We start from the raw sequence: 27,277 nt of genomic DNA, 5'->3' as shown, positions 1-27,277 counted from the left end.
CTTAGAGCCACTGTATGCAATCTGCAGGGACTCTTGGTGTTTTTACTGGACTGTCAGTGTAACCCTTAACAGGATTCTACCCTTCTGAGCCCATGAACCTCAGTGAAGGATGTAACTCAGGCTGCATCTGGGCATCATTGCCTAGTATGCAGTTTTCTGCACTGTAACAATTGCTGTAAATCATTCATAACTGCATTTTGCCTGTGTGGATGAGACAGTCTAGTTTCAAATGGCTGCTATAGCTCAGTGATATTGCAATAGCCAATGATGTGTGAATGGGTCTCCACTAGTGATTGTACTGTGTGCAACAAGTCTGCAGATAAGGAATCACTTTTTTTTAACCCTTTTTCAATGTTCAGGGAAACATTGCGCAAAATGAAACTAGTATGCAAGTCGAAAAGGACAACTTAGCCTTGAATCCAAGTTACCAGCAGTGGCGTATCTGCAACAGGGACAGGGAGGTCAAATGACCCTGGGCCCAATGGCAGGAGGGCACAAAATCACCCCCACCCCCCTCCTCTCCCGCGCTGACCCGGCTCAAAAGCAGGCCAGCTCCTGGGCCAGCCTGGTGCTGCGGTGCCTGTCAGAGCCACCCCCTGGCTAGCCCTATCTCATCTGCTGCCATGGCACCCATCAGAGCCCCCCTGGCCTCCCTGAAGGCTGCCTCCTGGCCTCCCCAGGCCCTCAGATGGGTGCCCGCGGCAGGGAGAGGCCGGGGGTGCCTCCGAAGAGTGTCATGGAAGCAGGCCTTCCCAGGAGCCAGCCTGCCACTGTGGTGCCCATCCAAGGTGCCCCCTCCCCCAAACCCATCCCTGAGCATGTGGGGACGCCTGGGGCAAGTGTTGGCTCAAGGGCCATTTCCCCCAGATATGCCTCTGGTTAGCAGTTTTCAAAGTTCAAGGAGTCTTTTAAAAAATATCTGCAAGAGCAATGGAACAAGAGATCTGCCATGGTCATTGTGAACTGGCAAAGTTGAACATGGAACTATGTAAAGAGGTGGCTGAAAAACTGGCTGTTAACTAAGGGATGCTTGATAACCTGCTAGTTTGGTACTTGCTCAGCTACCAGTTGTAATATTGGAGACAGTCGTTCACTGATTTGGATGCATCAAATAAATTCCAATGAGCCTATTAGCATGATCACAGACTGCTTCTTTACAGCTACTGCCCCCTTCCACCACTATATGTCTGCTGCCACTGTCACCTATGGTTAAAAGGTGCATAAATAAAAGGAATAAAATCTCATTTAAGGTTTTTGAATTGTGACTTAATATTTAGATGTTTCTGTGCATATTCTGTGTCTGCCCATGAACCCAGCTAACATTGCTACTAGTTCGTGAAATCAGGGTAGAGGTCACTGGTTGAGTGGTACTAGTGGTAAGTGCCATCAAGTCACAGTCGACTTATGGCAACTTCATAAGGTTTTCATGGCATGAGATGTTCAGAGGTGGTTTGCCGTTGCCTGTCTGTGTGGGGAAACTGTGACTGGCTGAAGGTCACCCAGCAGGATTCATGTGGAGGAGTGGGGAACTCAACTGGTTCTCCAGATTAGAGTCCACCACTCTTAACCATTATACCATGCTGGCTCTCTGATTACCTAAGCACAAAAAAAATGTCAATTGTATGGTTATTTGAAGGAGTCATCCAATTGCACAGGTGCAAAAAAGGGGATGAATTTCAAATGATTGCATGATTGACTAGTAGTAGATCACTAATAGACCTACTACTGATTATGACGCCAAGGGATATATGCATCAAGTTGCAATGTATTTTGTTGCTTGTTTTCAAGGCATTGCCTGGTCTACTGCACATGTGCAAAGCTGCTAAGCACCATTCTTGAAATGAATTTGGGCAGAAAGCCTTTACACAAACCTATGAGGAACTTATTTTTCTTTATATAAGGATTTGTATCCCACTTCTCTTCCAAAGGGAACCAAAGAGGCTTACAACAGAAAAACAGTATGTAAATAAAGCAATATTCAGCAAAGCAACGCAAACTAGTACATTTTAGGTTGATCCTGAACTCACTGGCTTGCTTGATCAATGACACAGGCTAAGAACCAAAGGGCCAAGATCTCTTTGGCTCCAGCCAGTTCATGGCCAAGCCCAAGTTTTATGGCTTTGGCCATGCCCAAGTTTCCTGAAACAGGAAAGAGAACAGCATTCCTCAGCAAATGTGTAGCGCGGATGTCAAAGATGTTCCTCCACTTACTCTTTCCATCCCTTCCTGCTCTTCTATGTAACTGAGGCTGTTTCATAAAGGTAACTTTTTGTATCAAAACTCTCTGAAACAGACAGCACAGGTATTGTCAAAGACTTTCACAGCCAGATTCAACTGGTTGTGGTTGGTTTTCCAGGCTGTGTGGCTGTGGTCTGGTGGATCTTGTTCCTAACATTTCGCCTGCATCTGTGGCTGGCATCTTCAGAGGTGTATCACAGAGAAGTCTGTCGGACACTGTGTAACAGACTTCCCTCTGTGATACACCTCTGAAGATGCCAGCCACAGATGCAGGCGAAACGTTAGGAACAAGATCCACCAGACAACGGCCACACAGCCCGGAAAACCCACCACAACCAGACAGCACAGGCTTTCTTCTTATTTGTCTGAAGCGTGTGTCAGTGATTTAGTAGGACCTCCATGCCTAGAGTTGCCGTTCTCTATACATAAAAATATGTGTATTGTTGTAACCGAATCACTTGTTTGTTTAGATCCTGACAGGCGAAGACTGGAATGAAGTAATGTACAACGGGATTCGTTCCCAAGGTGGTGTCCGCTCAGGGATGTGGTCATCCATCTACTTCATTGTCCTCACTCTGTTTGGCAACTGTATCCTTTCAATTGCTCTGATCTCAATGCTGCTTTTAATATATGTTTGAAGATTTCAGCACCATGGAGAGCAGGAGAGTGAGCCCCAAGCAACACTGTGATTCTTAGTCTGACTTTGAGTTTTTGCCTGGCACTGTTTACTTATATCCATTACTTGATTACCCACCCACCTGTCCAAAGAAGTGTAGACACACTGGAACCCTGACTTGTTCCTGGTTTGGGAGCATATGACTCAAAGCTTTCCAGAGTTCAGAGGGAATTGTGGAAGTGCTCCTATGTTTACTTTTGAAAGTGCAATGTGAGTATTTCCTGTGGCCTGACTCACAGCACTGCAGTTTGCACTTCTCTTTGGGGGACCCTGTGTTGGATATGTATCATATAAAACAGGGGTGTCAAACATGCAGGTTGGATTCGGTCCCTTGAGAGGGCTTATCAGGCCTGTAAACCAGCTGAGGCAGCCCCACCCTCCAGTGATGATCTGGGCTGGTGAATCTTCAGGTTCAGCAGCTGAGACATCCATCTTCCCAGTGCCAACCACCTGCCCCTATCCAGGCTCACCAGCCAAGGTAGCCACATCCCAGTGCTAATCTGGGCTGGTGGGTCTGCTGCAGGCTCACAAAGGATGAGATTTCCCCCATTCACACCAGAGAATCTGAAGTAAGCTTTTTCCATCAGCACAGTGGAGACTGAGCCTGTGAACCTGTAGCTGATATAATCACCTGCATTATTTTTCTTAACAACCATAGACACCCTGCTTAATGTGTTCTTGGCCATTGCTGTGGACAACCTAGCCAATGCACAGGAGCTGACAAAGGTAAATACAGACCATTTTATTCTCCAGTTTCCCATGTCCAGTTTCTTAATGAGGAACTTCACACAGATTCCCGTAAAATCTGTACCCAGTTTTCTGATGGGGCAAAGGGTTCAGTGCTGATATACCAGCACTCAGCTCCCAAAGATATTCCAAATGCCAAGAACTCAGCCTTGGAATATGTGGAATCAAATCCACCAGCAAATCCCAGCCATTCTATGCTGAGCTTAGATTTGGAGGCAGTACTTTTGGTTCATTAACTATAGTTTGGATGACTTTACCTACATTCTTCTCCTTTTAGAAATTACAAGCTGGTTCTGTGTGTGTGGCTGTCTATATTCTGCCTTTCAGGGCTGTAATTACCCCCTCCAAGTTTCTTTCAAATGTAATAAAATGTGGTCAATAATAATGCGATCAATAAAATAATGGAACTCATGAGGAAACTCACTGGAACATCCACAAAGAATTTTCCTAACATTTTTAAAGGTAAATTGTAGCTGTCGGGACCTCTGATTGTATTGCTTTTCCGCATGTATTTTTGCCAATCAAAACTAACCCCCCTCTTTGCAGAAATGACAAGCAAAGAAAAATTGCAACTTACCCTTTAAAAAATTCTGGAATGTTGTCACGACCTTTGTACTTAATTCTATTGTTTTAGATACTTAATTCTATTATTTTAGGGTTAAGTTTCCTTCCTCCTCTTTTGTTTGTTTTAGACATTTATAGGGCCAGCTCTTTAACCTAGGAGGGATTTCTAAAGGGAAGGTGATACTTCAGAGAAGGCCTTGCTCATGATGTATGCCAGAAATTCATTCTCACTGACTTAAAACCCATTGTTTTCCTGTGCTGACTGAACCTCTGTGAACTTTTAGCAGAGACTGTCCATTTCTTTTTGTGGATTAATACATTATTGATGTTTTATGCATAGGTGTTAAACTCAGGCCCTCCAGATGTTCATGAACTACCATTCCCAGCAGCCCCTGCTAGCATGGCCAATTGGTCCTGCTGGCATGGGCTGATGGGAATCGTAGTCTATGAACACCTGGAGGGCCTGAGTTTGATACCTATGTTTGGAAGATACCCATGTATATTTCCTCTGATGGTTCTGCATTAGCATTTATTTTCTGTGTGGTTTCACACAGGGAGACCGCCCAGAGGTTGTTCATTGCATTCTTGGTTTACCTTCTGAGTCAGAGCAATTGCTGTTTTTTCATTGTGAAGATTTAAAATTGTTATTGGGAGGGGAATTTCTTTTTCTGAAATTCACTTTTTTAGATATAGCCATTGATTCCACTTATTCGTTATATTTTCTCAAAGAGACCTTCAATATCTCTTAGAGAAGAAATCAATACCGTCTTTTGTAGCTTGCAGTTGTTTTGTATTACACCACCACAGGATGGTGTTCTAATAGGAGGACAGGGAGATATGGGAAGGCATCACCAGTCTCTGAGCATCTGCAGAGTAAAATCCTGAAATTCTGACAACCCAACCCCTTTATGCCCCTCCTATCTTCAAGTTTCTCCTTGATCAAAATGGAAGTGATTAAAAATTCCTCAAAAGAGGAAAAGAAATAGATTTCTGGGTTTGGGGGAGAAACAGGGTAAGGGGGAATTAGGAAAATCTCTATTGACACTATGAAGAGTTGTTTGTTAATATCGGTTGCTGCTTCGAAAGTGCAAGACTACAAACATACACAGTTGCCATTCGTTTTTCTTCTCCCCTTCTTTCCCACAACCTTCTCACTGTCGGACACTGGCATGACCATAGTTAGCTAACAATGATCACTGAGAACTGTGCCGGAGCAGGATTCACTTTGGACTGGTCTGGGGTTATATTCCAAGATACTGAACAGATAAAAATGGAATAAATGAATAATTATACAGCAAGCTTACTGAGCAGCTTGTCCATAGCAACCTTTCAGACACCATAAGGATACAAACACGATTATCTTCTATGCCTTGGTTTTCCAGCATCTCTCATCAGCCAGTCATATTTCCTAGATATGCCGAGTAGACCTCCTTGAGCACACACAAATCTCTGACCTGGCTAACGTGATCTCTATTGTCTAATTTACCTTGGGGACAGACAGATAAGCATGCCCCCCATGGCAGAGAAGGGCCACCATACTTCATCCCCTAGAGCAGGGGTCTGCAACCTGCAGCTCTCCAGATGTTCATGGACTACAATTCCCACCATCCCCTGCCAGCATGGCCAATTGGCCATGCTGGCAGGGGCTGATAGGATTTGTAGTCCATGAACATCTGGAAAGCCAAAGGTTGCAGACCCCTGCCCTAGAGGGTACAAGCGTCACAGGCCACCCTTCCAGCACATAGTCTCAGGAACAGGGCTGGGTACAAGGCAAGGTCACATAGTCCAGTCAGCCCAAGAGACGGAGAGCGAGAGCCCAAGCTGTGGGGTTTCCGAGAGAGTAGTCAAAGCAGTCCAAGGAAGTCAAGAAACCAGGGAGACAAAAAGAGTCCAAATCAGAGGCTTATCCAAGAGCGTGCGGTCAAGGTAGTCCGAGATCACAGCCAGTCCTTAGTCAGGCAAGCAGGCAGGTCAAGATTGCAAGGAGCAGCAACATAAGCCCAAACAGAGGTGTTGCTTCTGCAGAAGTGGTGCCCTCTCAGCTTCTGTTGTACGTCTGAGAGGTGGCTGCTTATCAAGATCATCCGCTGAGCTGCCAGCATCTGTCATCTGACTATCCTTAAGCTTTTCTTTCTTTCTTGCATTTTGCTTACCACACACCTGCGCCTCCTATCCAATAGTGGGGGAGAGCCTGGTAGACTGGAAACAGTGGGCGGTTCCAAGAGTCCAGAGTCAGGCGGGGGAGGCGTGAGACCACCAAGGCTCAGCTGCTTGTTCTGTTCCATGAGTTTCAGTTTCAGCTCTGTCAACAGCAACAGGGTCAGCCGCTGGCACTCAGGACTCATAGGAGGCTTCCTCTGCATCTGAGTTAGCTTCCACAGTCAGTGGAGGTCAGGACAACAAGAAGCAGAAGAGTGACAGCGACTCACAGTGGCCGTCATCACAGATGGGCCATTGTCACACTCTTCTGCACTGCCTAGATGCCAATCTCCAAGTTCTACTGCTGAAGCACTGTAGTATCTGGTTCAGTGAACTGCCTGCCTGGGAGCCATATACAAGCTGCTGTGATGATTCTGAAACTCATTATATAAATGTGATGATAAGAGATAAGAGACTCTGTCATTTTATAGACAGAAATAATACCACACATCTCCTCTCCATCATTTCCATGTCAAAGGTCAGCCATTTATCTCCCAAAGAACAAGCCCATTTACAGAGATTTACTATTCCATCTGGTCTCGTGATAAGTAAGGTGAGATGATGTCATTTTTAAAAAGCTTGTGGGGTGTAACCCCGCTGATTGCAAGATGCTGCAGGTTTTTTTTTTTCAATCTGGAAAAAGAAGGTAGTTCTTCAGAGAACTGGAATCTGGGTAGTAAAGGTATTGCATTGTCAAAGGCTTTCACTGCTGGAATCACTGGAGTGTTAGGGGGTTTCCTGAAAATGTCATTTGGCATTAGCAAACAACAACAGCACTAATACTAATATTACTACTACTACTACTACTACTACTACAGCACTAATACTAATATTACTACTACTACTACTACTACTACTACTACTACTACTACTAATAATAATAATAATAATAATAATAATAATAATAATAATAATAATAATAATAATAATAATAATAATAATAATAATAATAGTTTGGATTTATACCTCACCTTTCTATCCTGTAAGGAGACTCAAGGTGGCTTACAAACTCCTTTCCCTTCCTCTCCTCACAACAGGCACCTTGTGAGGTAGGTGGGGCTGAGAGACGTCCGAAGAACTGTGATTAGCTCAAGGTCACCTAGCAGGAATATAGGAGTGTAGAAACACTTCTGGTTCACTAGTTAAGCCTTTGCCACTCAGGTGGAGGATTGGGGAATCAAACCCGATTCTCCAGATTAGAATCCACCTGCTCTTAACCACTACACCACGCTGGCTCTCAAGAGCCTTACTCTGGTGTCCTAAACCTCATGTTATCTTCTAGTTGGCGTCAAAGAATAAACCCGATTCTTCATTCTGGGATATTCAATCTTATCACTGTAGCTGCCAAGTCCCGACCCCAAGATTCATGCTGTCCTTTTACAGTTTCTAATACAGCATTCAACAAAGAACCGGCAAGAATACCAAACCTTTCTATGGTGCACTTGAGAAAGGGGGTGACCTGATGGGTGGGTGGGGGGGGGGGGAATCACAACTGCCTTGTCTTCTGCTTCATGGGTGAACCCAGTGTTCATCCCTGGGTTGCACCTGGCAACTCAGCTTACAACAGCACCGGACCCTCTGATGCAAGTAAAAATTCCCCTATGTTCCCTTTTAACTAGACTCTTTATCTTGTTTTTTTAGGATGAGCAGGAAGAAGAGGAGGCTTTTAACCAGAAGCATGCCCTGCAGAAAGCCAAGGAAGTCAGCCCGATGTCTGCTCCAAACATGCCTGCGATAGAGTGAGTCACCAGCCTTATCCCTCATGGACCTTGTTCCCCACCCCCACAAACTTGTTATGCTCATGATCACAAAGTTCATTTTTTAAAAAAATTAGAAAGAAGCCTGAGTGAGATCTGCCACAGAGAATAGGTGCAAAGGGAGACAGGGACACACAATATCAAGACTGAGGCTCCTTCCGCACATGCAGAAAAATGCACTTTCAATCCACTTTCAATGCACTTTGCAGCTAGACTTTACTGTGCGCAATAGCACAGTAAACAATTGTGAAAGTGGATTGAAAGTGACTAGCCCAAGGTCACCAGCAGGAATGTAGGAGTGCAGGAACACATCTGGTTCACCAGATATGTCTCCGCCACTCAGGTGGGGGATCAAACCCGGTTCTCCAGATTAGAATCCACCTGCTCTTAACCACAGAAGAGCTTGTCACCTGGTAACAACCACCAAGTGCACTGGCCCTGAGACGTCACATAAAGATGCAGTTAGAGGTAGTCTGAGCCAGTGGGCAACAGGGCGAGCTCCATTGGGCCCTGCACTTGGTGGCCCCCAAACCCCTGTACCCCCCTCAAAGGATGAGGGGAAGGAAGTAGAAGAGCAGGCTCCCACTGCCGTTTGCATTTGCTTGACTGAGGCAGCTGGTTTCCAGAGACAGTGGTGGCTCCCACTCACTTCACAGAGGTGGGGTGACAGTGACTCTGGGGTCTTATTGTGGATTTTGGCTCAGGGCTCCAGAAGCACTAAGACCTGGATACAGCTGTGTAGAGCCAGTTCCACCTGCGTGGTGTGGTTGCTGCTACAAAGGTGTTCTCTTAAAATCGGTGGCTGCACTGTTAGATGTTTCCAATGATAATCTGAGACCTCAATGGGAAGAAGACATAATCATGGGCTGTGCCTGTGTGATCCAGCCATGTGAGCTTTGCATTGGGAATCATGCCTCATCAGTAACATATCAATTGCCTGTGCAGGTGCCTCTGCAGGTGCCACCTCATAGATTAAAAGGTTATGGAAAAAACCACCAAAGTATCAGAGGCCCTATTTGGTTGAGCTGCTGAGATCATGAGTTTTTCCAAAAAGGAACTAATCTATTAGCAGGGGCGTACCATCCATGGAAACATGGGGTATCCCGTGTCCCCAGGTGCACTCTGTTTCATCACGTGTGGGGTGTCGGGGACTGGCCGGATCCCTGCGCCCATCCTGTCCCATGGCACGGGGACCCAACCAACACCTGACGGCTCCCCCAGTGACAGGGCACTGCTCACTGACTGAGTTGTTCACCGCAGCCACAGGCTGGCTCCCGCCCCCAGGGAGGCCGGAGAGGTCAGGAGCCGGCCTGCTGCTGCAGAGCCCACCTGATCCACCCACCACCAAGCCCCGCCCCTGGCTCCCTGCTAGCACTTGTAAGTGGGGTGTGGAGCGGGGGTGCATGGGAGCCAGCCATGTCCCCGGGCGCCATTTAGGCCCAGTACACCACTGTCTATTAGAATCTTTTGGGATAGACTATTTATTCTTCTTATAAAAAACCCTCTTTGGGAGGGTTTTTTTACTGAAAGTTTTTAATGTCGGATGCTGGGAAGTTTATATGAACCGCTGTATTTAATGGGTTTTAGTGACTTTAAGGTTCATGGAACCTACATTATTTATTTATAATTTATAACTTATTTTGTGCTCCATTTGTTTGTTGTTTTATTATGTTGTTTACCACCCAGAGCCCTTCAGGGGAGGGGCGGTATATAAATTGATAATAAACAAACAAACAAAATAAATAAATAAATAAATAAATAAGGAAAGGAGGTTTGCAAAGCTGGGCAGCAGCGGGGATGCAGATATAACCAACATTTCCGACAGCTGAATGTTCAGATGGGGAGGAAGGGGAGACTGAGGTCTTCCAGGACAGCAAATGCCTCTTGTGCTGAAATTCACAGATAAACAGTATACCAGTGGAAAAATGCTGTATGAAAGGGTTAGGAATGTATGCATGCTAGCCGTTGTGAGGCTGGATATGTGTGCGTGCGCATGTGTGTGCATAGTCCACAAGGATGAGATGCCTAATGACAGCTTACTGAGCATGTAGGGCATTATCAGTGATGAAGGAGGGTTTTTTTTTCCATTTGGGTTCTTTGTGCTGAACACGTTGTGCAGTGTACAAGAGTCTGTTGTTCATGGGGACTCACGGATCGGATGAGTTTCCATGTGTTGCATATGCAGTGTTAACAGAATGTGCACTGTAGTAAATGCATGCTGCTAAGGCCCTTCCGCACATGCAGAATAATGCACTTTCATTTCACTTTCACAATTGTCTGAAAGTGGGTTTTGCTATTCCGCACAATAAAATCCAGTTGCAAAGTGCACGGAAAGTGGATTGAAAGTGCATTATTCTGCATGTGCGGAAGGGGCCTAAGACCTGCAGATATAACCACTGGGGCTTCATTAGGTATGGAGAGGAGGCAATCCCCCTTCTTCCTCTTGTGTTTCAGGTTGGGTGCAATAATGCCTCAAAAGCGCTTGTGTCCCAAAGTAGCGAAGAGTGATCACGGCCTTGCATTTGCGCAATGTTGTTTTGGTTTTCACTTTTTTTTCTTTTTTGCCATCGAGTCACATCTGACTTATGACGACTCCGGTGAGGTTTTCAAGGCCAAAGACATTCAGAGGTGGTTTGTCATTCCCTGCTTCTGGTATACACTGGTGGTCCCCCATCCAAAGACTTGCCAGGTTAACCCATTTAGTTCATGAGATCTGATGAGATCAGGCTAGCCTGGGCTATCCAGATCAGGGACGGTGTAATATTTAGGTGAGCCAAAAGTCAACCTTTGAACTTTTATCTTCTTCTATCAATGAAATCAAACGAGGACCCCATTGGAGTGTTCACTGTGTGTGAGTGTGCACGAAAACAGACATGAAACCTCCAATGGGGCTTGGACAGATTTATGGAGGAGAAGTCGATCTGTGGCTGCCAATCTTGATCCTCCTTGATCTGAGATTGCAAATGCCTTAGCAGACCAGGTGCTCAGGAGCAGCAGCAGCAGCAGCAGCAGAAGGCCATTTCTTTCACATCCTGCAGGTGAGCTCCCCAAGGCCACTGCAAGTAGCAGAGTGCTGGACTAGATGGACTCTGGTCTGATCCAGCAGGCTCTTTCTTACGTTCTTATGTTCTTAATGGTGCCCTTGTTTTGTACAGAAATTGCAAGATCTCTAGTGTGATTTATTGTGGCATGCATATGCAGGAATTCCGTTCTGTGTCTGTCTCTTTTTTCACTCTGGATGCAACAGGCAAAAACCTTTCACAACGTAGCCAGTGAATTTCATCCACTGAATCTCAGTGCAATTTTGTTGATGTTTCTTTGCTCCTTGGCTCCATCTCATCCTTCTCCCTTGTGATATGAATCTAGCAATCACCATTAGAACTCTACTAGAGTGTATTTTCACCCTGGTTTTTCTCCTCAGAGCTCAGGGTTACATACATCGCTCTTACCATGTACACTGATTGGGGTGTGTGTATGAGGGTTGACTTTACTTGACAAACTGTCTCCTGCAATCTTGCTCTTTGCCTAATCCTGTGGTGGCGAACCTATGGCACTCCAGATGTTCATGAACTACAATTCCCATCAGCCCCAGCAGGCACTGATGGGAACTTTAGTCCATGAACATCTGGAGTGCCATAGGTTCACCACCACTGGCCTAATCACACCTGAAAATGGTTATCACAGGCTTCAGTGATGAAAAGGGTGGCCCCTCCTTGAGCGGGGTAATTGACTTTTTAAGACAGCTGGGAAGTAAGGGAGGTTGTGTTTCAACCGAGAGCCGGTTGTGGTTTTTGTTCCTCCCTAAGCCTTTGTGGCTGGGAGTGTTACTTTGTATTAGTTAAAGCTTTTCAGATTTGCAAAAGCCCCTGTTTACGAACCCCTTTGGCGAAGAGGATTGGAGAAGAGACCTTCAGCTCGTCCTCAGCAACTGAGCTGCTGTGTCCCGTGACTGAGTTTCTGAGAGTGTCAGGAACACAGGAGAAGAGGGTGAGCAAGGGAGCAGTTCTGTACAGGAAGGGAGTGGAGTTGTTGCCCCCTGCTCAGATTGAAGAGTGTGGGGGAGAATCTCTCTTCCCTCCAGCCCATCCTTTAGCCTTCCCAGTTTCAGCTGGGAGGCTGCTGCTAAAGACAGTGGATGAGGAAGTGTGAGATATGAGAAAAGAAAGGAGGGGGAGGCAGGAAGGGGCTGGGATGTGCAGCTGACCCTCAGGAAGTTGGTGCACCAATGGTCTGGTGGGGGGTTGCAGGGATCTCTTTACAAAGGCCCCTTCCTCACATGCAGAATAATGCACTTTCAATCCACTTTCACAACTGTTTGCAAGTGGATTTTGCTATTCCACCCAGCCGCAAAGGGCATTGAAAGTGAATTGGAAGTGTATCATTCTGCATGTGCGGAAGGAGCCAAAGAGACCCCTGCTTGACAACAGAAAGCAGGAGATGAGCAAAAAGTACATTGAAAAATGGCTCTCTATAAAAGACTGTAAACCGGAGCCCTCGGAAGCTGCTGCGTGTTATCTGGAGTTGCGCAAATCTTCATTACGGTGCAGAGTCGTTTTCATCCCATTTCCTCATTTTTCTCTAGTGGTGAGGAATACAGATCCTGTCATCAAGAGCACACTGAGTACAAATTCAAGGGCTGGGCTTCAATACTTGGGAGCCTGACAGAGCTGGCAGGTTGCCAGAGATGTGAATAGAGTTTCTGTGGAGCGGAGAGCTTTTCAAATTCCATTCTCTGGCAAGAAAGCGCATCAGCACACACTTTGTACTCTGCGAACAAGTCAACATTTGGGACTGGGTAGATGATGCCTTTACGTTCTACTGAATATCAGTAGCATCCAAGTGCCACACTGTTAGAAGAGCAAACATTCGAAACAATATAGAAACCAGCCCAAATAATTTTTTGTGTGAATGGTTCTGGTATATTGCAGTGGCATCTTGAGCAGAGTTACAGCCTTTTAATTCAACTGATTTAAGTTTTGTGTTTTGTACTTTTATTTTAACTCACGTTTGTATTCAGAGACTCTGGTAACAATTCTTCTTGCTGCTGTAAAGGGAGTTTAACTAAATAGTTAATTCTAATAGTGCCAGTCTTGAATGCCAGTGGTAGGTGTTGACCCCTGATCTCTGCAGTTGAAGGCAGAAATCTTTGCCAGTCATGCTGGTGGAGTTGAATCCTGTGGAAAAGTTTGCAGACGTGGTCAGGAGAAATCTTTCTCCATCTTCTCCCAGCAACATGTTGCTGGTCTCAAAAGTCTTCTGTATGGTAACTGGGTGAACAAACGTGCTGAAATTCAGTAGGCTGCAGTGAAGGCAGGGGTGTACTGCCCCGAGGGGCAGGAGGTCAAATGACTCCAGGCACAATGGCGGGGGTGCAAAATCCCCCCCACCTCCCTTCTCCCTCGCACCGACTCAGCTCAGAAGAACTGGGTTGGCAGGTCAGAGGTGCCTAAAGTCAGAGCTGGCCTGCCATGATGCCCATCCAAGACACCACCTTCCCTCTCCAGACCTGCAGGGGCAGCTCCGACAGGCACCATGGCGGCAGGTTGGCTCCTGGGCCGCCAACCACAGTGCCCTGCCCCTGCCCGCCTGCAGGCCAGCTTCTGCCTTCCCCGGGGCCTGGGAAGGGCAGGAGGTGGCCTGCAGGGAGGCCAGGGGGCTGGTACGAACGGGTGCTTTAGCAATAGGCCGGCCCAGGAGCAAGCCTGTCACTGCAGTGCCCATCAGAGCTTCCCCCAGCTGCGCCTGCAAGCCGGGGTGAACGCGGGGGTGGGGGACAAGGTGGCGCCTGGAGAAGGTGTTGTCCCTGGGCACCATTTCCCCTGATACACCACTGAGTGAAGGAGTCATTTTAAGCCAGGTCTCCCCTATGTAATGCAGCCATTCGTGCTGCAGTACATCTTGTACACAGGGTTCCCCAAACCACAGAGATGATATTGGGGACATGACAGACTGCTGGGGAAAGTGGAAGGTGGGGCGAGATTTATCCCCCTTTCGTATACATTCTTACAAGGTTCGACTCCTTGAAAAACTGGAAGGCAAATCAATACACCAGACCTTTCTGAGCCGGCAGACATCTTTGCAGTTATGACACTGTATGGTGAGTCTCGCCACAAAATGGCTGCCGAGGCTCTTACCTCCCTTACAAAGGGAAGGTCCTTGTGTTGTGGTGTAGCTGTCACCAAAAAACAACAACGTTTTTTGAAAACCTGCCCTTCCATTCGAATCCCCAGTGGCCAATCAGAAGCCTTGCTGGGGAAAAAACTTGACCCCACCCGCTTCCTAAAAGTGCTTAGCAGGTGCCAAGAAAGGTGTCGACGGGCACCCATGGTCACTACCCTGTGGGATCCCTGGCATAACCCTCCTCACAGAGTGCTAATCCAGTTGCACACGTGCAAAGGTTTGAAAGCTTCGCATCTATGGTTTGGGTGTTTATATATTGAAATCCCTGTCTAGCTATGTACAGATGCACAGTCCCCAGCTACCTGCGTGCATAATCCTCGTGTCATGTTCGTCACTTAAGATGAAAGAAACAAGATTACGGATGCCTGCTGGGTGCGAGCATTTAAGTGCCTACGGTTTTCTGCTTGCACACATGTGGAAATTGTATGCACTGAGGGTGCCGAGATCCAGAGACATTACCATGGACTGAACCCATTCATTTTTCTTCCTCAGAAGAGACAGAAGGAGGAGGCACCACATGTCGATGTGGGAACCACGCTCCAGCAATCTGTATGTGTGCACGTGGTTGCATGTTGTGAGAGGTTATGTGTGCGTACATGAGAGTTGCCTGGCAGAGGGGGTGTTGAGTGCACAGGTGTTGTTTTAAATTCATGTTGTGAGTGGATATCTTTCTTTTACTTATGTGTGTGTCCAGTGGTGGGATTCAGCCGGTTCGTACCGGTTTGGCAAAGCCGGTTGTTAAAATGGTGCTTGTAAACAACCAGTTGTTAAATTATTTGAATCCCACCACCAGAACCGGTTGTTAAATTATTTGAATCCCACCACTGTGTGTGTCCTGAAGAACTGTGAATCACTGTAGGCCTCCAACTTTAGTACAATATATGTGTGTTTGCATTGTGTGTCTTTGTGTGTTGGTTTAAGATTTACCTGTGAATTAGCTTAAGCTATTCTGTGGGTCTGAGGGTGTGTGTGTGTGAACGTTTCTATTGTATGAAGGTATGTGCGCACAAGGTTGTACTGTGTGTGTGTGTATGTTCGTGTGTTCACTTGCTGATGTATGTCAAGCGGTGTGTGTTTATACATGTATGCCTGTGTTGGTATGTCTGTCTGTTAACAGCATTCTTGTGAGCAGTTCTATAATACTGCAGAGCACACTGACTCACAACACAAGGCACCATTTTATCAAAGTTTTAAATACCTTCTTAGCAGCTCATCAAGAAAAATGGTGGGAGAAAGGGGAAGCACCACTGTGGGGCAGGGGGGAAGCAAAATACCCAATAAAGAAGAGAAGAAGAGTTTGGATTTATACCCCACCTTTCTCTCCTGTAAGGAGACTCAAGGTGGCTTACAAACTCCTTTCCCTTCCTCTCCCCACACCTTGTGAGGTGGGTAGGGCTGAGAGAGTTCAAAGAGAACTGTGACTAGCCCAAGGACACCCAGCAGGAATGTAGGGGTGCAGAAACACATCTGGTTCACCAGATAAGCTTCTGCCACAGGTGGAGGAGTGGGGAATCAAACCCGGTCCTCCAGATTAGAATCCACCTGCTCTTAACAACTATACCATGCTGGCTCAGAAAGGATCCCAGAAAGCTGCAGGTCACCAATGTATAGGTTCTCATTGCTAGTGAACAAAGAAAGGCATGCCCAACCAACCACTGACCATCCCTACAGTGGATTACGTAATCAAATAGGTACCCTGTTTCATGACTCATCATTCATGATTATTAATGAATGTATCATTTTTAAATGTGACAAAATACAACTTTAGGATGGTTGTGTTTTATGCATGCTATGCTAATTACTGGCAGCATGGGGTAAAATTCCCAGAGGAGGTCCCCGAGACTTTGGTTTACCCCTGGCGCCCTTTGTGATCTCTGTAGCCCTGAGCAGTGCATCTTACAGGTGCAGAAACTCTGGCTTTGTGAGACCGAAGCTGATGGGGCCATTATGATGATGAAGAAGAAGAGTTTGGATTTATGTCCCCCCTTTCTCTCCTATAAGGAGACTCAAAGGAGCTTACACTCTCCTTGCCCTTCCCCGCTCACAACAAACACCCTGTGAGGTAGGTGGGGCTGAGAGAGCTCTGAGAAGCTGTGACTAGCCCAAGGCCACCCAGCTGGCGTGCGTTGGAGTTCACAAGCTAATCTGGTTACCCAGATAAGCCTCCACAGCTCAAGTGGCAGAGTGGGGAATCAAACCCGGTTCTCCAGGATAGACTGCACCTGCTCTTAACCACTATGCCACGCTGAAAAAGCTCTGCCCCCAGAAATGCAAAAGCAGCCCTGTGCATGTTTACTCGGCTGTTACGTTCCACTTTGCGCAGCAGGAATGGTTTCTGAGCCCATGTGTTTAGGACTGCTGCTGTAGTGTGAGCAGACGAGAGGAGAGCTCCAGCACTCTTTGGGTCTCAAGATGAGACTTCTGGGAGCACCAAACCAGCCTGGTTGCTTGTGCTCCAAAGCCTTGGAACCAGGCATTTGCAGGACACTCGGAATGGGGCTGGGCGATGCATGCCTGCCCTCATGCTGCTGTTGCATGCTCCCCCTTCATGCACCTCTTGGCCCAAAGCTTCCTACTTTAACTTGGTGACTGAGTGGCACCTTCTCCAGCTCAGTGAAGGAAATGTCCCATTTGCCCACTATCAGGCCCATTCAGCCCTAATATTTGCATGCAACACACAAGCCCGCCTGTGCCACACCCATGCTCGTTTGTGCAAACGTTCTTGTTCAACGGCATTGTGAATACGTTTAAGCGTAATGTTTTCATGTATATGTACGTGCCTACAGATGCCGTGTGTTTCGAGCAACATGCTGGGTGGTGGGAGGTGGGCAAAGCGAAAGCCTTCTTGGCATCTTGGCGATTGTGCCCCTTCCTTTGGATGGGTTTCCCTGTCGCTTGGGGCTTGTTGCTGTGTTCCCAGTTAAATGTGGGGGGTGTGGTTGCTGGATCTGTATCTGTTGATCTCATACCAATGGGCTTGATTCTCTCATCAGCTTGCAGAAGACTTTTTTTAAAAGGTGGGGAGGGGAGCCGATTTCTTTGGCCATTCGAGTGAAAATGCAGGCGATTTAGAGAACCAAGTTCAAACGTGTGGTTTTCGATGGTCCCAGTTGCATGCTGTATGTACTGGTGTGTGTTCTTGTGTTTCTGACAGGGCACAGATGGACTGAACCCCTTTGTTTTCCTTTCCCAGGAGGGAGAGGAGAAGGCGCCACCATATGTCTGTATGGGAACAGAGGACCAGCCAGCTCCGCCGGCACATGCAGAATTCCAGCCAGGAGGCCATCAACAAGGAGGAACCTCCTTTGCTCAACCCTCATGCTAGCATTTTTCGGAGGAGAAAGTTGCTTGAGAACTCTGGTCTTGAAAAGAACGAGGGGGAGCAAGGGAGCAAGGCAGACCGGACGCAGGGAGAAGACTCGGAGCAGCCAGTGGTGGGCTCCAACCCCTGCCCGAGCATCCGGGAAGACCAAAGGACCCCATCTCCTAGAGCCAAGAGAGAATGGGAGGAGTGGCATCACAAATCATTCCATGGGAATTGTGGCCTCGCTGACCAGGAGGGCGGAGGAAGCGTGGCGTTTGAGGAGAGGGCCCGGCTCAGGCAAAGCCAGCGGCGCAGCCGACACCGCAGGGTGAGGACAGAAGCCAAGGAGAACAGGTCCACCATCCAAGAAACATGCCCCGAAGGGGTGAGTCCAGCAGAGGGAGGAGAGCAGAAGAAGAATGAAGAGGAGAAGCAGGCCTTGATTGAAGAGGGGCAAGTGTCTGTTGAAGAGCTGAAAAGGTAAGCAGAGGGATGCTCCTCTCTATTGCTTGCCCACATTTTTTCCAACAGAAGAGATGCACAAAAAGAGCCAGCGTGGTGTAGAGGTTAAGAGCGGGTGCACTCTAATCTGGAGAACCGGGTTTGATTCCCCGCTCTGCCACTTGAGTTGTGGAGGCTGATCTGGGGAACTAGATTCGTCTATGCTCTTCAACATACACCAGCTGGGTGATCTTGGGCTAGTCACAGCTCTACTGAGCTCTCTTAGCCCAACCCACTTCACAGGATGTTTGTTGTGAGGGGAGAAGGGAAAGGAGATTGTAAGCCCCTTTGAGTCTCCTTACAAGAGAGAAAGGGGGGGATATAAATCTAAACTCCTCCCCCTGCTCCCCCTCCTCCCCCTCCTCCTCCTCCTCCTCCTCCTTCTTCTTCTTCTAATTTGACATATACAATGGCTGCACTCTGTTTTAAGTGTCAAGAAACTAGAAATTTTCTGTAACAGGTCCATAAGAATTGCAATATAGTAGGGAAACTAGGACCGTGGAAAGTCTGAGCTGTCTGTTGCCTTCTGTGTTGGAAAAGGTGAAGCTCCTTTGACTATAAAGACACTGTTTCCAGGAGGGAGAGCTATTGATCAAAGCCCTGTCAAATGGAGCAGGATAATACCATTTGCCTTTCTGGCCCCATTGAAGTAGGAATGGGGTTTAGAAGGCCTTCACACACTAGAACTAAAGCTTAGCATAATCTTATCAATAACCTAGTAGGTCAGATAGTTTATTGCCAAAAGCATTTTCTGAGGTTACAGTTGCATTGGAAGACATAATGAGTTCTTGGTACTGCTGTAAGAAACTGGATTACTTCTGGTGCCTGGAAGGTTTCCCAGAAAAGGCTTGATAATATTTGTGAAGAGTTACAAAAGGGATAAATATTCATCCAAAACTTTGGTCCTGTGTAGGGGGAAATAAAGGGCCTTTTAATTAGAGATTCAGCCCTCAGTAGCCTGGTGCTTCCTACTTGCCTCTCAGAGAATCTTAACACTGGCAAATTTTTTCTTCATTTGCAGAATATTGCTAAGATTATAACGTGGACTTCTTTTAAATAGCCTTTTGTAGCATGTTGTTTAGCATGAGAGCCAGTGTGGTGTAGTGGTTAAGAGCAGGTGGATTCTAATCTGGGGAACCGGGTTTGATTCCCCACTCCTCCGCCTGAATGGCAGAGGCTTATCTGGGGAACCAGATGTGTTTCCGCACTCCTACATTCCTGCTGGGTGACCTTGGGCTAGTCACGGTTCTCTCAAAACTCTTTCAGTCCCACTTACCTCACAAGGTGTCTGTTGTGGGGAGACGAAGGGAAAGGAGTGTGTAAGTCACTTTGAATCTCCTTACAGGAGAAAAAGGTGGGATAGACCAAACTCCTCCTCCTCCTCCTCTTCTTCCTCTTCTCTTCTTCTTTGTAATCCATTTTTGTGGGGGAGGGTTGCTAGTGGGGTCATTTTGTATCATTTCAGTCACAATTGTTGTGTATCCTGTCTGCTAGCAGATTGTATTTACCTTTTTAAACAAGGCTGCTTGTGTCCCATTTGCAAAGCAGGGCTGAGTATTTGTTTTTGTTTCTTTTGTTTGAAAACTTCTGTTTTTCAGGGGTCCTTTCTGCCTTCTGAATTGCTGTAGTGCGGCGTCTAAAATGTCTGTGGCGCTTCTGAAAAATACAGCTTTCTTTTCCCTGACCTTTTTGTAGCATGTCGGGTTTGGGCTTTTTTCCCCTCTTTTTTTTAATTCTAGTGCTAGACCAATAAAGCAATTCAGTGTTATATTGCCAGCATTCCTATAACAACTACAAGCACGAATTGGTATATTGGTCTAATGCTATAGTGCGAAAGTTAGAACATTTAAAAAAATGGACCATGCTGCAAAAAAAATGGGCGGGGGGGGGGGGCTGGCATAGTTTGAAAGAGTGCTTCAGATGTGGCTCATAAATGGATTTAAAGATGCCATGTGAAACTTCCATTGCTATGCTACTTTACAAGGAATCAGGCTGGCAATGGGTAACAACAGATTTAAAATGGCTATGAGAAAGAGGTCTTACATTCAAACCATTGTTTTGTGCAAGATTCTCTCTTTTTGTGCATATTTATTTATTTATTTATTTATTTTTATTTATTTAATTTGGTATACCGCCCAATCCCCGGAGGGCTCTGGGCGGTGTACAACATATCATGCTTGGGTTTGCATACAGGTGAAATCCAGCAGAAGATAATTCTCTACTGTGGGTTTTTTGTTTGTTATACCTTTTTCTGATCTACGTAAGATTGGGCGGGGCGGGGGGGGCAGGGTTGGCTCTGAAAACTTGCTGCCTTTTCAGATCCATAGCTGATAGTCTGACCATGCATTGTGTTAGAACAGCCATGAGGACCTGGTTCTCTGATCAAAACAGAATTGCGGGACACTTCTGAGAACAATACAACTCATTGTATTGTCGAAGGCTTTCACGGCCGGGATCACTGGGGTGCTGCGTGGTTTCCGGGCTGCATGGCTGTGTTCTAGCTTTTTTATGATACATACCACAGAGTGGTATGGCCACCTGGTGGGCCACTGCGAGTAGCAGAGTGCTGGACTAGATGGACTCCTGTCTGATCCAGCAGGCTAGTTCTTATGTTCTTATGTTCTTATTCTCTCCTGACGTTTCACCTGCATCTGTGGCTGGCATCTTCAGAGGATGATCCTCTGAAGATGCCAGCCACAGATGCAGGCGAAACGTCAGGAGAGAATGCTGCTAGAACACGGCCATACAGCCCGGAAACCACCCAGCACCCCAATACAACTAATCCTTTCTAGGTTGAAAACTGGCACTGTTATGAGGAAGGGAATTATTTTTCTTTAGAAGTTCACTTTGATATAGCCATTGATTCTCCTTTCCCTCCTCTTTTAAAAGACAGCTTTCTTTTGTAGAGAAATCAGCACACCCTTTTGTAACTTCAGGCCTTGCTTTTTTACGATACGTACCACAGAGTGGTATTTTAGCAGGAGGATCGGGAAATCTGGAAAGATATTGCTTTCCTCTTGGTGAAATGCTGAATTTTTTCATAACCTGTCTTCCTGTTCCTCCTATATTCATAGAAACATGGAGCTGGAAGATATCTAAATAGTGACCTACTCCAGCCCCCTGAAAAACCAGGAAATTCACAACTACCTCCCCCTCCCTTCATTCCCAGTGACCCCTGCTCTTTGCCCCAAGGAAGGTAAATACTTCCACGATCCCTGGCCAATCTGGCCTGAAGAGAAATTCCTTCCTGCCCCCAAAGTGGTGCTCAGCTTCACCCTGGGCATGTAAGAAAGGGCCCCAAGAGCCAAGAACTGTCTCTTCTTGCCTTGCTTCTCACGATCTGCCTAGATTTATCTCTGATCAAAATAGACTCCAAATTCCTTACAGGAGAAAATAGAACAGGTTGTTGGATTTCAGGGAGAAATTGGATAAAGAAGAATTAGGAGTGTTTCTCTTGCTGTTGAAAAGTCATGAAGTCATCTTTAGACTTAGACCATTGATCTCTCAAGGTTAGAGTTGTCTGCTCAGAGAATTGTGATCTTCCACATCGTCTAATACTGAATCCTTTTAACTGAGGATGCCATCTGGAACCTTTTGTGCATGTAAAACTGACGTTCCACCACTATGCAGAGGTCCCTTCTCAGGGAAGGATGCAGTACCTGTCGATTATGTAGAAGAAGGAGGACTTTGGATTTGTATCCCGCTTTCCTCTCTTGTAAGGAGTCTCAAAGTGGCTTTCAAACTCCTTCCCTTCCTTTTCCCCCGACAGACACCTTGGCTAGGTGGGGCTGAGAGTGATCAAAGAGAACTGTGACTAGCCCAAGGTCACCCAGCAGGATTCTTGCGTAGGAACAGGGAAACAAATCCAGCTCACCTGCTGCTCAGGTGGATAAGTGGGGGAATCAAACCAGGTTCTCCAGATTAGAGTCTATCTGTTCTCAACCACTACACCACACTTGCTTTATGTATGTGAGCTGCGGATTCACAGGGGGAAGGTCCATGGTTAAATCTACATGAGGTTTCTTTGTAATACAGATTTGTCTATTAGCTAAAACCTTGGACTGGACTTTGTATTCGGGAGCGAAGCACAGAATGCTAGAAGGAAGCAGAGGCCGTACCGAAAGTGATTTCATTATTCACAGCTTACGCTGCTGTCCAACAGCGGTCCTCCAGACAATTCATAACATTAAAACCATAAACATCATATTTTAAAACTGCCATGAAATTACATTTATTCCAGCTCTCATTAAATGTGAGATCAAAGAGTGTGTGAACTGCCCACAAAGTGCTGTAAAATACTAAGACTCTAGTCAGTAGAAAAATGCATTAAGGATATTGAAAATGGTAGGGATGCAGAATAAAACTGCTGCCTCAGTTCTCCCAAAGCCTGGGAAAAATGTTTACAAGCTTCCTGATGGCTTCAGAGAACAAGTTCAGCGTGTATCTTTGAGCATCATGCAGTTTTATGGGGCTGAAGGGCTCTGGCTTAGCTTTCGTGATTATCAGAGAGGATTGGCTGAAAAGCTTTTTTTGCTGTAGGTTTGAAAAGTCTACAGGCACATCTCAGAAAAGGGGTCCAAAGTGACAAGTAGAATAGAAGAAGAGTTTGGATATATACCCCCTTTTCCCTTTCGTAAGGAGACTCACAGGGGCTTACAAACCCCTGTGAGTTTTCCCTTCCTCTCCCCACAACTCCCTACTTCCTCTCCTTGTGAGGTAGGTGGGGCAGAGAAAATTCTGAATGAACAGCGACTAGCCTGAGGTTACCCAGCAGGAATGTAGAAGGGGAGTAACAAATCCTGTTCACTGGATAACAGTCTGCCAGTCATGTGGAGGAGTAGGGAATCAAACCCAGTTCTCCAGATTAGAATCCACCTGCTCTTAACCACGTACCACACTGGCTAATTAGGCTTCGTTGTTGGCTTGCAAAATTAAACGTAAAAGTGCAAAGGAAAACTTGTGACCCTTAACTACAGAATTGGCTTTCATGTTCACTCAAACTCCACCTGAGTAGGCATGAACAAACATAGCCAGTTTCTGATTCTTTCTTAATCTGCACATTTTCATTGTTTCTGGTTTTCCATCTGCCTCAGCATTGTTTCAGTTCTTATTTTGTTTCTGTTGCAGCATTTTATATGCACAATCTAATTTTACACCAGCTTACACAATTTATGTGCAGTTAATGCACAGGTGATGGGGGGAAATGCATATTTTTTTTCTGTAGGGAATATTTGGCCTGAGGAAACAGAAGTGGTGTGAAAATATTCATAGGTTGTTTTTTTCTCAAAGTGCAATCGAAATAGCTGCTGCAAACCAGCTCGCTTGCTGAATTCCGCCTTATCCTTGTTTCTGAGCTCTCGCTTGCTTAACCACAAAGGTAGAAAGAAACTGATTAATGGAGATGGTATAAAGGTTTGCTTCACTCCTGCCTCAGCAGGTTTGCGAAATTTCTGGGTTCGCTTTGAAGCTTCAGGATGTTCACCTGCTTCTCAGGTTCTCCAAGAGATGAGAAATCCCAGGGTGGATAGTCAGAACCAAGAGCTAAGCTACTTTCCAGCTTAATGGAAGCTTTTCTTATGAGCACTGCTTCTCTCTTTTCCCTCCAGCACGTGCCGAGGAGTTAGCTGGAGGCTACATGGGAGTGGCCAGCTCCCAAGCGCTGAACCCCAGATCTCATGGACTACACAGATTCCCAGATTGTGACCATGCCAGCAGGGGCTGGTGGGAATTGTAGTCCAGGAACATCTGAAGCACCAGAGTTGGACACCCCTGGGCTACACCAAGAATTGCCAACTCTTGGAAAGCCAAAGTACGTAGTAGGGGTCAGGTCTCATGCGCTGGTGGAGCCCAGCCCAGGAGTCACCTGTCCTGTTGAGGGGGTACAGCTCAGTGTGGACATGGGGGGCATTCCACATGGCCAAGACACAGTTCAATAGTCACAAGACAGAGCAAAAGAGTCAAGGAGTAGAGCATTTATCGGCTGTTAGACTTGCAAGGTCCTATAAATTAGTACCTAGCAATTATTAGTGCTGTGTGGAATTGAACACTGATTATATCCACATCTGGTAGAACTGTATGAGAGTGAAATATTGGCATATTGTCAACCATATGCTTTCTATAAGTATCCAGTGCACAGTAGAACTATCCCAAGAGTCTTTTTGTTGAACTACGAACCTTGTCCTGAAAAAAAATGGATTCTTATTCTTTTTAAGAATAGAATTGGCTAAGGTCTGGAAGAGCAAAGAAAGTCCAATGTGAATTTGTTGAGAAAATCAAGTCTTTTTATTTGCAGACCAGATCTGAATTGTTGAAAAGTAGGGAATATATGTTACATGGAGAAATATTACTTGTTGACTGGAACAGTTATGATTGATTTTGTGTATCACTTGTTATTAGTAAAGTTACTATGAAAATAAATGTCATTTTGAAAATAAATGTTTTAAAAGAGTCAAGGAGCGGAGCCAACATAAAATACTGCCAGGGCAATCCTACACAGAGATATCCCCTCGAGTTTTGGAGTTGGAGGGGTGTAATTCTGGATAGAATTGCTCTGTAATTTATCTGCGGTGCACAACTCTGCATCACTCTCCGCCCCCTCTCTCTTTCTCTGTGGAGATATGAAGGAGGGAAAGGGAAGCAGAAAAGACAACCCAAGACAGCTGCAGTATTTAGAAGCTTTCCTTCAACTTGTGGCTCTTGCACCCCAAAAAGATTAACCATAGGAAGATTAACTGGAAGAAGGCATCTTTAGCCTTCTCTGCATAGAGTGGCTGAGCACAAGGTGCTCCGACAGTGCTATTTTACATGCTCATCATTATTATTGCTCTCACTCCTTTAACTTGTGCTTCCACTCTCAGACACACTTTTCTAATCTCTTTCTCTTCTTGTGACTCCCCTGGTCTCCTTTCTTCGTGTAGCACCAACGAAGTCCCAGCAAATGACTCCGAGTTTGCCGTGTCTCCCCAAGAACCAAACCCTGCTGAATCCCACGAGGAGTCATTCAAAGGCAAGGACACCAGTCCGACGGAGCAAGATGGCAGCAGTCTGGATACAAGCGAGCAAGCCCTGTTGGGCGACCTGCCAATGGATACGTGCCGGACTATCAGCAGGAGCGAACCAGACCTCTCGTCCATCACCACCAACACAGAGAAAGCCACGGAGAGCACCACTATCATGATTGACGTCCAAGACTCTGCTGTGGTACAGAGTGAGGACCTTTCTCTTTTCCTGTCCGCATGGCAATGAAATCGCAATATGTTAAGAGATCTTGAAATGGGTTGTGAAGGTTTGTCAGAGAATCTCCTCCTGAGGTGCAAATCGCTTAACTTTCTTACCGGTATTGTCTCTGAAGGGCAACAGGTATGTTTAGAATATATAATCCTGTCAAGCAGAGTAACGAGCAGAAATGTGGATTGTGCGGCACGTCAAATTAGAATAGTTAACTCTCAAAAGACCAGCCGTTTTACCTCAGAAGTTCATAAAACATAAGGAGAACTTTAACTGAGAGAGAAAACATATACAGTGTATACATATCAGCGACCCAGGGTCTCCTGGGAAATGTAGTTCCCACCAGGCCGTTTGCAGCCTGGAAGGGAACACAGGCAGGCCTCCTCTCCAGCCTGCTCCGTTTGTTAAAGTAAGTGTGGGGGGAGGCGTCACGGGGGGGCAGGGGTGAGCTTAGTGACTGACAGACAAGGGGGGAGGGTCGGGGGGAATTTTCTGCCCCCCACATGACCCAAAGCCATGCGCCTGGTGCATGGCGCACACACCCCCGCCCCCTGGTAACCCCACCATTGGTGCTGCTGCTGCATGCAAACAAGGCTGAAAATTCCAACAGTCTCAGGAGGCTCAAAGTTGAACATGGGAGGTACCACTTTGACAACTTCCTCACTGGTACTCAGTAGCAACTCACGCCACCTTTCTTTGGCCTCTGTTTCATTTCCCTGTTGCTATGATGGGGAAGAAGGCATCTCATGGGTGTCATGCATTCAGTTATGTCCTCATTGCTTTGCTAGTTGGTGGATGAATGTGCTGATCTGACCTCTTTGAAAAGAAGTGTGGTTTGGAACTGAGAGGAGAAGATGTGGAAGTTTTGTTGGTGGTGTCATACCTGGAATATCCCTGTTCCAAGTGATAAACCACTAGGCATGTACCAACCAGCCCTTAAAGGGGACCATTTCTGATTCTCATTACCAGGAGCATCTCAATTATTTGGTGCTGTAATGGGCAGTAAGTGAAAAGCTCGGGTTTGACTGATATCAAAGGGCCTTTCCCCACTTACTTTAATCCCCCCTATGCTGTGCGCTGCTCTCAGCGATCACGAGACATCCCTGGCGCAACCTGGGTGTCCCCTCACACGACCCAGCGCTCTGCATGAGAGGTCATCACAAGGCCTTTCTATTTAAAGGAGCGCCATGGGGATGCATGCTGAGGAGGCACGCGACAGTGACAGCGCCGAGAGGCTGTGCTCTCCGCCCCTGTAGTAGAGAGTGCCAGGGGACCCTGCGCTACTTTCGGAGCTTAAGGTAAGTGGGGAAAGGCCCAAAGATAGGGTGAAGAGTGCTGACTCTTTATCAAACAGCCAAAGGCACGGGAACTCAGTGGGGTATATTTCTGTTCCAAAGGAGCCATTTTCTCCAGGCAAACTGATCTCTATAGTCTGGAGTTCAGTTGTAATTCCAGGAAGGGTCAAATGTCCCTGGGCTGTGACCATTTAGTCAAGGGGGGGGAGGGGGGGCGGAAAATCACCCCCTCTCCCCTCCTCCTTCTCCCTGGATCCATACACTAACTTCAAGAACCAGTGCAAAAAAAAAGTTGTTTGCAGTACATGGATTTAGGGGAGACTTGGCCATCCTTACGCATGGGGTGCCCCCATCACCCAGTCGGCTTTCCAATGGGAGCTAATGGAGACCAGTGATAGCAGACCTTTTTTCCAGGCTAGGTGCCCAAACTTCAGCCCCAAACCCGGTTATTTGTACAGAAGTGTCAACACGGCAATTTTAGCTGAATACTGAGGGAGTTTTGGATTTAGAAAAAGCAGTTGGCTCCGAGGCATTGCATTGCACAAGGGGAGTAGAAGCAGTGATAGTTGTTGGCTTTTATTTGAAACAG

General features: G+C 46.5%; 1 protein-coding gene across 1 annotated transcript in view; it reads left to right on the top strand.

The window, feature by feature from the left end:
* Positions 1-27,277, top strand: part of CACNA1E (calcium voltage-gated channel subunit alpha1 E) — a 485,501-nt gene that overhangs the window by 331,826 nt on the left and 126,398 nt on the right. The window contains 6 exon segments of the mRNA XM_048497813.1: positions 2,709-2,826; positions 3,573-3,640; positions 8,066-8,163; positions 14,854-14,910; positions 17,555-18,145; positions 25,084-25,373. Of these exon segments, the coding sequence (XP_048353770.1) occupies positions 2,709-2,826; positions 3,573-3,640; positions 8,066-8,163; positions 14,854-14,910; positions 17,555-18,145; positions 25,084-25,373 (1,222 nt within the window).

Source organism: Sphaerodactylus townsendi, linkage group LG05 (genome assembly GCF_021028975.2).
Source record: "Sphaerodactylus townsendi isolate TG3544 linkage group LG05, MPM_Stown_v2.3, whole genome shotgun sequence".
Lineage (NCBI taxonomy): Eukaryota > Metazoa > Chordata > Lepidosauria > Squamata > Sphaerodactylidae > Sphaerodactylus > Sphaerodactylus townsendi.
Note: the sequence above shows the minus strand (reverse complement) of the source record. Positions and strands in the feature narration are given on the sequence as shown.